General features: G+C 36.7%; 1 protein-coding gene across 1 annotated transcript in view; it reads left to right on the forward strand.

The window, feature by feature from the left end:
* MOSMO (modulator of smoothened) overlaps nt 1-11208 on the forward strand; it is a 43017-nt gene extending 31809 nt beyond the window's left edge. The window contains exon 3 of the mRNA XM_031433073.2: nt 1890-11208. Within this exon, the coding sequence (XP_031288933.2) occupies nt 1890-2074 (185 nt within the window). The 3' untranslated portion in view covers nt 2075-11208. The remainder of the gene's footprint in view (nt 1-1889) is intronic.
* Nucleotides 11209-13505: the final 2297 nt, after the last annotated feature.

The raw sequence follows: 13505 nt of genomic DNA on the forward strand, positions 1-13505 counted from the left end.
AATATTTAACATTTGTAAAATATTAAACCTTGCTTTAAATATGGTTATTAAAATGATTACTCCATTATAGAGGATAGATTTTTATTTTATAGTAGAAAATAGGAAAGGATAGGAATGAAGTTGGCACATCAGTTAACAGAATGAACAGCTGTAATGTCTACATGTCTCTAAAGCACTTCTAAATTATTTTAGCGTTTCCTGAGGTTAGATTAATCAACATTAAAGAACAAATTGTTTTTAAAACAGTAATGTCCCATTGCTTTTTATTAGATTGTGGTTTCATTTTATTTTTCAAACCATATTAAGGCATAAGAACCACTAGAGATTGGTGACAGATAACACTGAAAAGGGGGCATTGGCAGCACTAATAAAGTTATTTGTTGCTAACTATGCAACAGAAAGGCCAAAAGTTCTAATACTTAATGCCTGAATTTTCCACTTTTTTCTATAGTAGATACCCAAAGGAATCTAAATTCACTACGCAGCATTATTTGGTGTGGTCGCTTTCCCATAATGAAACAGGCTCTATGTCTGTTTAATATAAAATAATCCACCTAAATTGTGCAAAGCAAGTAAAAGTACTGGTGTGTTTTCTTAAGCTAATGCATTACTTAAGAAAATGTTACTTTTTAATGCATTTCTGGAGCCAAATATGCCTAATTGGCTTTTTCAGGACTCTTATTAAATTTTTTTGATTAACACAAAAATAATTTAGGGCATGTCAGCTGGTATGTTTATCCAGGACTCTAGTCAGTATTGCTGGGGATGGGTTTAACTCCGAAGTTTTCTCATTTAGTTAATAATGGAAATAACTGTACTAGTCTGTCTTTACTTTGCACTGAAGAAATGTTTCTGCCTTCAAAGAAATTTGAAGAACTATGAACATTTGATATCTGTGCTTTCAAAAAGCATAAAATATGTTATTGGGAAAGCCAGACTATCTAAAGGTAATTTGTATTCCCTAAGAAGAGCGTTTCTTTAGTAGCACAGGGCAGCTTGCTGTTTCATAAAACAGTCGACTGCGGGATTTCTTCTACCCAGACACTGGGTTTTCTGATATCTTTATAAAAACATGTTAGCAAATAATATATTTCATTGTGTTTGTATACAGAATTCATAGGTTTTCCCACCCTCCCCTACTTTTAAACTGTGTGTATTCAGAAACCTGGGGGGTTTTTTGTCTTTGTTTGTTTGTTTTGGGGGGACGTTGTCCATGGTGAGAGATAGCCACTCTGACAACTTGCTTCTCATCCCAGAAGCCTGTGGTTCTTTCCACTAGCTGATTTTAAATCAGGGTAAGATAAATGGTACTTATATTTGTATGTACCTTTTCTCAATTCCTTCTAAATAATGCCACCTGAGAGAGCAGAGAGTTGGCAAAATAATAACTAGGATGACAGTGACATGAAGCATTTATTCAGCACTTACTACCCACCTGGCACTGTTTCAGGGACTTGACATTGTTTTGTTTATCCTTCTACTATTTACCCATTTTCAGAATTTCAGAAGCCTGAAATTACACCATTAGTAAGTAGTAGAGCCAAAATGTAGCCCCCATCTGACACTAGCCAGAGCCCTTGGTCACTACTTTAAATGGTCAAGAATTGTATATGCAAGCACTTAGTAGGTTTGGAGGCCTTCCTTAATGCTGGTATTTGAAACTGTATCTAAAATGTTAACCGAGCTTTTACTGTATTTAATTGTTAGGCTTTGGGGATGTTATGTGATCTCTAGTACATGCAAATCTTTTGATAAGTAATCCATGTTGTAAGTTGTGACCATGTTATCAATCCACAACCCTTCTTATTAACTTCCTTTGTGCCAAATTTTCATTGTTTTCTTAATCACCAAACCATGTTACTAATGCTGTGTTTTGGTTTGTTTTACAGTGATCCTTTTCTGTATGGCTGCCCTAATATTTCCGATAGGATTTTACATCAATGAAGTCGGAGGTCAACCTTATAAATTACCCAACAACACAGTAGTTGGGTCATCATATGTACTTTTTGTCTTATCAATTTTCTTTACAATAGTAGGACTTCTATTTGCCGGCAAAGTTTGTTTACCAGGCTGATGAATGTCTAAATTGCTTGACTCTTTTATTATTTTTTATTTTATTTTATTTTTTTACTTTTGGAGGGTGGGCAGGACAAAGGCAAGATATCTAAGCAGTCCTCTCATAGGGAGACGCTTAGATGAAACTGACGCTGAAAAGGAAAAAAAATGCTTTGATTTGTTCTCACTATGCACTTTGGATTTAAAAACAAAAATTAAGGAGAGCCTTTTCCATAACCAAATACAGACAATATTGACTAAGTCTCCTGAGCATTTTCAGGCAGTCAGGTCTGCACTGTGATAGCAACCTAGTGAAGGAGAATGCTTTATACTGAAAAGCATGTGGCCCTTTGTGACTCTGTTGTTCCATTTTTAACGTCTAATGATTCATTTGAGGGAGGAAAAAAAAAGTCTAAGTATTTATGAATCATGGTGGACCAGAGGGATACAAGAGAAGTTCATGTGGGGCTGGCCTCACCTCCTAAGAAATTAGTGTTCACAGCTTCCTTGTCATGGTATGAGCCTTTGGCACCAGAATGGATTGCCATTGCATTACTGCACCAAGAAGCCAATAGATCAAAACTTGTTCACTAAAATGTATGTAAAAATTCTGAAGTTCCCTATTCTCTGTGTACAAAAAAAATCAAACACTAAGAAACATGTTGTTGGGGGTGGGTGGGTGGGGAAAATGTTCCTTATATTTATATAAATATATATATAATATATATATTTTGCTGATGCAGTATACAGTGTGTATATATGTGTGTGTGTGTATGTGTGTGTAAATTTATATACACACACATGCAAACAGTTCCTGGAAGAGAACTCTGAATGCTTTGCTAGCAAAACACTGTGGTGTGCAAACCTAGAACTCAATAGAAAAAAAGCCATTTATCTGAAGGCTGCATAGTGGAGAGAGTCTTCAGTTTACCTCATTCTTTGTAGCAGCCCTTGATTTTACCAGGTTTTTGTAATAGGTACAAATAATCCCATACCTTTCTAGGTGCAATTTTAAGTTAAGCTAAAATTCTTTGTAGGGTTAATTTATTTGTATATGATAGTAGAAGGTAAGATCATGTAAAACCTTATAATTTGGGGAATCTGACACTATTTAAATTATTGGCAACTGTTGTCTGTTGTACAGAGGTTCTCTTTTTCTACTGGCTTGGTCTATTACATTAGTAATGCATTTTATACGTTCAAGCGCACAACTTTACATAAATACAAAATTCACTAGTAATATCAATTTAATATTTTGGCTGTTTCTAACACTAACTTCACTTTGCCATTAAAAATTAAATTTATGTTCTTTTTATCTGTAAGCATTATTAATATATCTCCTTTACCAAAAACCTGAGCAATACAATATTTTCTTTGTATGCTATATGCCTTTGTTTGCTAAAAGCTAACATTTTTGCATTTACTTTAAAGGGCTGTACCAAACCCACAGCTTTATGTTTTTTCCTAAAAGAAGCATTGCAGCTAACCCTTGAACCCACAGATACAGTATTTCTCCTCTCCACATTTCCATGCCTTCATGTCAATGCGTAGCTGATTTTCCAGGTGAACACTATAGATAATCTCCCGTTTGAAGTGTGGGGCAGGAGGGTCCTTCATGGCAATGGAGTCTTTCACGGCAACAGCAACCCAGATGTCCCTATCAGTAGTTAGGGTCCCGTGTAGTCCGTGCGTCACACAAACTGATACGAATGCACTGTTTCTTTGAAAGCTAGATGATAAATTACACAATGATTACTTCCGAGATGGGGCTGCCTCCTCAGATACTCAAGGTATGAAATGGAGGAGCCTGATGCGTTTCACACTGGCTCGTTTGACACTCAGATATGTTAGTGTTAATTCAGCAGTATTTTATTGTGGGGGAAAAAAGTGTTTCAGCTCACTCAGGAGTCGGGGTAAGAGGTGGACCGCCACTGTGGTGCATTCCTTGAGTGTGCTGGGGAAATGCCACACATTTCCTTCCCAGGGTCAGAGAATCCTTTGGGAAATGCCTGAGGGAGACATTTTCCCCAGGTACTATGATGCTTAGTCAATTCTAAGAATACCACTGGACGTGTGCTATGGACGTTTGGGGTTGCAGTTCCCATTGTGATTTGATTGGACCTCAGTCAAATGGATCACTTTGAAGGAAAGCTTTAGTTGTCACCATTATACCACTGAAATAAAGTGTTAGCAAAGTATAGTTCCAATTAATTTATGATATGACCAAGAGGCTTACTCTTCCAAAAGATGAATTTTATTGTAAATAGTTTCTCAAAATGTTTTTAACTGGATCGTGAGCATGGGGAGAGAAAGTTTCTCAGCTGCTAAGAATTTCCCCACTGTTTACTTCTTTCACTTACAGTGGTATTGCATATAAGATTGCAGAATTTAAGGTTTTATTTGTATCTATTACACAGAACCATTCAATTGTCTTTAATTTCATCGTTGTCTTGGAGGTCCAGTGCACAAAGGGCTGATAGGGGAAAGCTCCCTCTAACCAGTCAGCACTCTAACCCAGGATTAAAACCGTCCCATCAAGTAGTGTGTGAAGTCAGATCTTTGTACTCTTCCAGACCAAACATTGAAATGGACTCATTCATATAAAATTCTATAAATCCTGTAAGTGAAAAGATAGACAACTGTCAGCAGTTGCTTTTAAAAAGGTCACTATAATAAGTACTATATAGTACAGTATTAATTTATAGCAGGAAATCATATCTTGTAAACTGTATATAAAACACTGTTTTATGGTGCAATCATTTGTCAAACTTTTGTCTGTTACATTGTTTTTAGAGTGTGTGCATTCTTCTCATACCTAAGAACATCACTGTAAAATCTGCTGAAAACTATTTACAGGTTTTATTTGCACAAGACTTATTTTGAAATTTTTGGAAGCTCCTATTGAACATGCCTAAACATCTGTAAACATGAAAAATCTTCAATTCATTAAAAGCAAACATTTCAGTACGATTCTTTCCAAAGGTAATCCATGTTCTATGTTGTTAATGTGTGTATGTAATGTTTCTGACTCTTTTACTTCTTATAAACCTATTTTCTGTTTCATTTGTTTTCTTTTTGAAGCACGGCCCTTTTTTTTTTTTTTTTAATGTTCTAGATGACCAAAACACTTCATTGGTTTTTACCCTTTTGCCTAAATCTTTGATACCCCCGCTTGATGTTCTGTGAATTCACTGTTTAATCTCTTAAGTAAAATAATGAATAGTCCTGGTGACATAAAATCTATCGATTTAGAGGAAAGACCCTGAAAAAGTATTGGAAACTAACTTTGGATATGCTAGTCTTAGCTATTATTTTGCATCGTGGGCTTCGTGGGAAGAACATGTTGCATTTATTTTGTCTTTATTAAAAGACTACTAGCCGCAAGTTACTCTGATTGTAGTAACTTTTATCAACCCACTTTGATCTTCTTTAAAATATTAAATTTACATTCATAATTCAAAACAGTAAGCTGTCTTGCAGAACTAATTTTTGAAGGATAAAAACATATGAAGGAAAAAAGTGGCCTGTGTAGGTTGGATTCTCTACATAGGACTTACTAGTTATATCATCTCGAGAGATTTTAAAGTTTGTGATCAAGGCCTGTATATTACCCCAAACTTTATTAAGAATTGTTTTCTAATTGGTTATAACATTTTTCAATTAATAGTTTCAAAACAAATTGTTAATACAAACTGTATAAAATGAACATAATTTTCTTCACTTGTATTTTTGTTATTGAGCAAGTTTATCAAAATAAATTGTCTACTAAAGAAACTAAAAAGGCTTCTATTACTTTGAAATAAGCTTTGAATTTTAAAATTTATTTCACAAATTGATTTCTTACAGAGGCTTCACGTATTTACACAGTGACAATTCCATGCACTCTTGGTTTTGTTTTGTTATTAGCATTGTGCAGGGTAAAGTCTCCCCTCTCTTCCTCCACTCTCCCTCCTAGCTCCCTGCTAGGGAAGAGATGCTGTTAATATTCTAGAACATGGATTAGGCTGTGTTTACCAATAAGAAGAGGCACTCACTCAGCAATAAAAGATTGAACCAAGGCTCACAAAGCCAATCATCTTTCTTTTCTTTTTTCCTTGCACATCAACTTAAGACCTTTCACCTTTGCTTCAGTCTTCTGTTTCTACTGTATTTCAGGCCAAAGTCTCTTAGCTTGTAAGATTTTAAAATCTGGGTTGAAGGAGCAACATAGAGGCCTTTGGTCTCTAGACTTACCTGTGACCTCCATCATAGCTTTACTGTAACTCTAGGAGTACTGGGGTCAGCCCAGCCCAATAATAACTAGAAATCAAGTAAAACACTGTGTTTACCCTTTGCTGCTGCTGGTTCTTTATATGGCCTCTTCAGGCGGCCCATGGGGAATTGGGAGAATTAAGACAAGGCAGGATTTGGATATTCTTGGCTTCTGGATATTAAGGGTATCTTCTTAGGGTGACCAGCCATCCTGGTTTGCCTGAGACTGAGGGCTGTCCTGGGACATGAGACTTTCAGTGCTATAACTGAGAACGTTTCAGGCAAACAAGGATGAGTTGATCACCCTACCTTCACACCATTCGGATCTTAACCCTGATTTATTACACAGATTAACGGTATTTGAAGAGTTCTTTTCTATACACAATGAATGGGTCAACTGGAAATTGTGGTGGTAGACTTAATACTGAACTTCTTAAGAGAGGAGAGGAAAACACTTTTTCCTTCTCTTTGGTAATGCTGTAGGAAAAGGTAACAGACTGGCTTTAAAAGCAATAACATGGGTTAAAAAATACCTTATTTTTGCTTCATCTTCCATCAGCTCTATTCTAACCACTGTATGAGAAGATTACGGGAAAAACACCGAGACTAGAGGACTGTGGGTTCCTTTTATGCAAAGTCAACTCTTCTGGGTCACAGTTACCCAGCAACAAAATAAAAGTAGTTATTTATAAAGTGGTATTAAAGACAGAAAGCATAATGCTGTATTATTTTTTAGAATTTTGGTTTTTTTCCCAGGAGGGAAAAAAAAAACCCTGGGATATTTTCAAGCACAGTCAATGTTTCTACAGATCAGCCCAATTCCAAAAACTAAGACCACCCAAGATCAAATTTCAAGAAGAAGATTTTCATGAGCCTCAAAATTTCAGAGTTGGATAAAATCTAAAAGAGCACATCCAGTGTTTCCGTTTTCCAGATGAAGAAATCAAGGACACAAAGGCTTAGTAACTGTCCCAAACTCATACAACTAGGTCTCAGCAAAAACTTTCAATGTAGGAAAGAATGTCTTTGACAAATAGGCTTTGGACAGTTGTTGACTTAGGTCAGTTCAAATTCTATAGCCCCTTGTACCAGTCTTTCTTCAACCAATCTCCGTCTACTTCAGCTCCAAATCATTTCTGCCAAAATAGTCAACACACAAGAAAGCTTTGCATTTCCTTATCTCAGTTCCTGTCATGCCCACCGTCTACGGAACGAAGTCTAAACTTCTTCAGCGTAATAGTGAACAGCGTGATCTGGCTTCAGCCTCCTCAAGTCTTTTTTCCGTTCATTCTCTCTTCACCCTTTACTGACAGAACAGCCGATCCTCCATTCTTTCACCACACCTTGCTCTCTGTCTTAGCTGTACCTGTACGACCTCCTTCTTGCAGTTTACCTAATCCCTCCTGTATCTGAAATACATTTAATTTTTTGTGTGTGCTTTGTTTCTCTTTTGCTTGTACCTCTGTAACAGAATTTACTAGAGGGAAATAGACTGCCTGGACCCAAGTCTCAGTTCCACCATAAATCACTTAATAAATCACTTAACCTCTTCGCACCTTGGTTTTCTCATCTGTAGACTGAGCCTCATAGTACCTACCTCACAGAGTTATTGTTGGCTTCAGTGAGATAAAGCATGGAAAGTTCCTGACACATAGCAAACATTCAAAGGTTAGTTGCTACTGTTTTTAAACACCTGTCTAAAACTAGGTCACAAACTCTTGAGTTCAAGGTATGCGGCTTTCTCATCGTCCATAGAGATCTGACACAGCGCTTTACGCATGAATTATCATGATTAAATTTGGAGCTAGGTTATAAAGGAAAATTATGAATCTGTGTTTCTGGAAATTGGAAAGGCCAAGTCACCTATCTGCCAGGATTGCTAAGGTGACGTTTTTTCTGAAAGCAGACACTTGCCCAGGTCAGCCTTTATAAGTTAAGTGTGTTATCTTATCAGTAAGTATTTGACTGTAATATACCAGTCTCATTGACCTCCTTAGGATTTCTCTGTGGATTCAAGGCCCTTTACTACTGAACTTACAGTGCTCCAATACTGATCCTTACACAGAGGACGAGGACGACGCCAGCACCCTGTTGATCCTGAGAGAACTCTCTGGAGGTTTCTTCAAGCTTGTGAGTTCTCCATTCTCTTGAAGCCATCCATACATTTGGTATGTTTTGCAAAAACTTGGTTCTGCCAAGATGGTTTTAATTATTTCTGCTAAAAGGAATGGACTCGAGGATTTTTATCTCATTTTAGATGTGATTATCCCCAACTGGCCATCTCATGGCACTTTAAGTAGATATTGCCAATGTGGCCACAATTAAACCAATCCCTATTTATTATCTGTCGGGGCAAGTCAGTAAAATAGGTGCTGTGTCCTGACTCTGGCACTCTTTTCATGTTGTTTAAATATTTAGTTGTGTAAGACAATTCGAGCATTTTCTTAAATTAAAAAAAAAAAAACTCATTGCTTTGTCCTCTGTGACAAAATACAAATGCAGTTGAAGAGCCATCAAAGACAAGCCCTTCCACTACCCATAATAAATCGCTCTAGGGGAAAAAATAATCCACATATCTAAGGTCTTCGACTCCCTCATCTTCTACGTATTTTACTGATGTCGTTAGGGTAAAATGGACTTGAACATTGCAGTTACCCACACTCACACCACTCAAATACTTTAGCTCATTTCTGCTTTCAGGATAACTTTTCTATCCTAAGTGCTGTTGTAGAGAAGGAAGTTACCATGACCCTAAACTGAGACAAAAGGGTTTTGGTTTGGTTTGGTTTGGTTTTATAGTAACACATGTCTGTAAATTTTTTAAATGAATATAGGAAATTAAAAGATTCCTCTCCCACAATCCACCTTCCAGAGATCACCACTGTTAACATTTATTCTTTCAGACATTTTGCAGCCTTTAAGTTGTGTGTTTGTGTGTGTGTGAATAGTGTGTTTACAGATGTATATTGTGTGTGTGTATATATATATATATATATATGATGGATATGTCAGTTGTTTTAACAAAAGCAAGATCATATATATAACTGCCACTATTTCCTTTTTTAACTTAATTTATGATGAATATCTTTCTGTGTCAGTAAATATAGATCCTTATTTTTAATGGCTGTATAGACAGATATCTCTATGAAGTGTGTATATATAGTATACACACACACACTATAGATGCATTTCTCTCTTCCCCTGTTGCTGTACATTTAGGTTGTTTCCAGGTTTTTGCTATTACAAATAATGCTGCTGTGAATTTAGCCTTTAGATAACAGAAACTTCCCAAATGTCATAGTAATCTGACATTCTAACTGAAGCATATCAACTACTCTATTAAGGCAATTCATAATTTTAAAAGTACTGTGGTTAAAACATAGTGGCATTCATAAGAGTTCAGAGCTAGAAACTAACATAAAGTTCATGTTGTATTTTTCCATATGTCACCTTAATTCTCCTCCTGTGAAGTAGGAGATAATTTTTTATAGACTAGAAGACCTAAGGATCAGAAGGGTGAACAATTTACCCAAAGTTCTGTTGGTGAATCTGGGGTTCAAACCTCAGTTCCCTGACTTCAAATCTGGGACGACTTCTGCTGTCCCACATGGCCAGTTTAGCTAGTCTAAAAGAAATAAAAATAGCCTGTCCCAGTTGCATGATTTCTTGGCTCAGACATGAGCAGCTAAATCTATGGTTTGCTTCTTCTGGATGCAGAATGCAAACAACCATAAAAAGTAGCCCCTACTTAGAAGCAACTTGTGAATATTATGTATTTTGTTGAAAGAAAAAAATTATATGTTATTTTTAAGTTGTGTTTAATCATCCATCATTCCCTGCTCATTGTCAAGCTTTCTCCAGTCATCACTAAGTGGTATTTTATAGTGCTCACTTCCTCGACTGGTGGATTATATCATGTCACCCATTGGTTTTATCTGGACCTTTTTGAGAATTGAGCACCCAGGGAACTTTTCCCAAAGAGAATATCCCCTACCCTCCCTGTAGCAGTTTAGAAAAACAACTAGATCCCTTCTTCCTTGTTGGTAGGAAGTCTGTCGGTCATTGAGGTCCCCTAGGGTTGTACAGAGATCCATGGCTCAAACATTAGAAAGTTCCCTCCAGTTGTTTGTCACCTGTCTACACATCGCTGCTGAAACACCAACTATTCCAGGCCAAATGTTGCAGTAGTTCTACTGTGTCCAATCCCACACCTGGGGCATGGTAACCTTTGGTGAGCTGGGAGCCCCTATGCCTCTAGACTTTATCCATGGATGTACCAAGGAAGGACCCATTTCTTCTTAGGTCTTGCCATCTCACCAGTGTTGCTGCCAAGCACTGAGCAGGTTCCCGCCTCCCTCTGATTTTCAGATCTGATTTCTTGACCTCTTTATCTGGGGACTTTTCTCTCCCCTTTGGCTTTCCTCAGAGTCGTGTTTGCCTAGTACTTGTGTTCCCTTCTTTGGTTAAATGAAGCAAAACAAATACAACAACAATGAAAATAGCTCTTTTCATGGGGCTGATTTCACCCTCTGTCTGGCTCCAGGACTAAGATGCAGAGCCAGGTCTGGCCAATCAGTCATAGTGATTGATTCAGGAATGAGTATGTCATGTGACCAAGTCAAGCCTGGGTCTTTGCTGGAGCTCCGGGGAGGGAGTTGTTCTTCCTCTAGGGTTGCTGAAAGCCATGGAGGGGAAAACAGGGCTGATGTTCCAAGTTTGCCAACCACTCATGAAGAACCTGCCTAAGAATAAAGCCATCACAGAAGAAAAGAAGCTGAGAAATGGAGACAGATTCCTGTTAACATCATTTTAGCCTTTAGATCAAGCTGTATCTGAAGCCAGAACTATTGCTGGATTTTTCTGTTATTTGGGCAAATAAATTCCCTTTTCTCCTTACGCCAATTTGAGTTGAGTTTCTGTCCTTTAACTGAAAGAATCTTTATACATTCCCACTTTCCTCTTGACATTAAACACATCCCTCACCTCCCATGCTTTGGCATGTCACTTTAATCTTTCAGGTAGCTTAGGCTTTTACAAGACAGAAAAAACTGTTGACTTCAGGCCACTTCTTAACCCAACAGAAAGCACCTGCTACTGCCTGAAATGGAAGAAAGATGTAAACAAAGCAAAGTACAAACTAGTATCTAAAGTAATATATCACACAATAGTATTGTCTTAGTCTGTTTGGACTGCTATAACAAAATACCACAGACTTAGATGGCTTATGAACAACAAATTTAACTAGATGTTAACAAGATTTATTATGATCATTTTACAGTGTATACATATTATGTTGTACAGCTGAAACTAATGTATTGCGATATGTCAGTTATACTTCAATTTAAAAAAAGAGGAGTTTTAGAAGCTGAAAACAAAAGCATCAAAGTCACCACTATCTGCCCATTCCAACACTTGAGGGTTATAGGGACTAATCCTACAGTATCACTGTCACTAAAGTATTTATCAAAAAGCTAAAAGAGCTTTGGAATTGAGTTTTCAGATTTAAAAAAAAATCAATGAGGTGTTTACACTAGATTATGTAAAATCCCCATCAGAGAATGAGGCAGCATTGCATAATCAGAAAACATCTAAGTATTCACATTAAATGGAATAAATAAAGATGGTAACTAGCTTCATGCCAGTTCAAGTCAGGTTTTGCCACCAAATGAGCTTGCTGTGAACTTAAGATGTAAAACAATGTTCACTGCAACATTATTTTTTAAAAATTTATTTATCTATTAACATTGTTAAATAGCCATACTACCCAAAGCAATCTACAGATTTAATGCGATCCCTATCAAATTACCCAGGACATTTTTCACAGAACTAGAATTCTGTGAAATAATAATCCTACAATTTATATGGACTCACAAAAGACCGAGAATTGCCAAAGCAATACTGAAGAAAAAGAATGAAGCTAGAGGAATAACCCTCCCAGACTTCAGACAATAGTGCAGAGCTACAGTAAAGAAAACAGCATGGTATTGGTACAAAAACAGACATATGGATCAATGGAACAGAATAGAAAGCCCAGAAATAGACCCACAGACTTTTGGCCAGTTAATCTTTGACAAAGGAAGCAAGAATATACAATGGAGAGAAGACAGTCTCTTCAGCAAGTGGTGTTGGGAAAACTGAACAGCTGCATGTTAATCAATGAAGTTAGAACACTCCCTCACACCATACACAAAAATAAACTCAAAATGGCTTTAAGACTTAAACATAAGACACTGTAAACCTCTTAGAAGAAAACATAGACAAAACAGCTGACATAAATCTTAGCAAGTTCTCCTGGGGCAGTCTACCCAGGCAATAGAAATAAAAGCAAAAATAAACAAAAGGGACCTAGTTAAACTTACAAGCTTTTGCACAGCAAAGGAAACCATAAACAAAACAAAAAGACAACCTATGGAATGGGAGAAAATATTTGCAAAAGATGAGACTGACAAGGGATTAATTTTCAGAATATATAAACAGCTCATACAAGATCATAAAAAAAAAAAAAAAAACAGAACCTAGTCCAAAAATAGGCAGAAGACCTAAACAAGCAATTCTCCAATGAAGACATACAAATGGCCAATATGAAAAAATGCCAGCATGAAAAAATGCTCAGTATCACTAATTATCAGAGAATGCAAATCAAAACTACAATGAGGTATTACCTCATACCAGTCAGAATGGCCATCATTCAAAAGTCTACAAACAATAAATGCTGGAGAGGGTGTGGAGAAAAGGGAACCCTCCTACACTGCTGGTGGGAATGTAGTTTGGTGAAGCCATTATGGAAAACAGTATGGAGATTCCTCGAAAAACTAAAAATAGATTTACCATATGATCCAGCAATCCCACTCCTAGGCATATATCCAGAGGGAAATTTAATTCGAAAAGACATGCACCCCAATGTTCATAGTAGTACTATTTACAATAACCAAGACATGGAAGCAACCTAAATGTCCATTGACAGATGACTGGATAAAGACGATGTGGTATATTTATACAGTGGAATACTACTCAGCCATAAAAAATAAAATAATGCCATTTGCAGCAACACGGATGGACTTGGAGACTGTCATTCTAAGTGAACTAAGCCAGAAAGAGAAAGAAAAATACCACATGATATCACTTATATGTGGAATCTAAAAAGAAAAAAAAAAGACAAATGAACTTACAAAATAGAAACAGACTCACAAACATAGAAA

This window comes from Camelus dromedarius, chromosome 24, assembly GCF_036321535.1.
Source record: "Camelus dromedarius isolate mCamDro1 chromosome 24, mCamDro1.pat, whole genome shotgun sequence".
NCBI lineage: Eukaryota > Metazoa > Chordata > Mammalia > Artiodactyla > Camelidae > Camelus > Camelus dromedarius.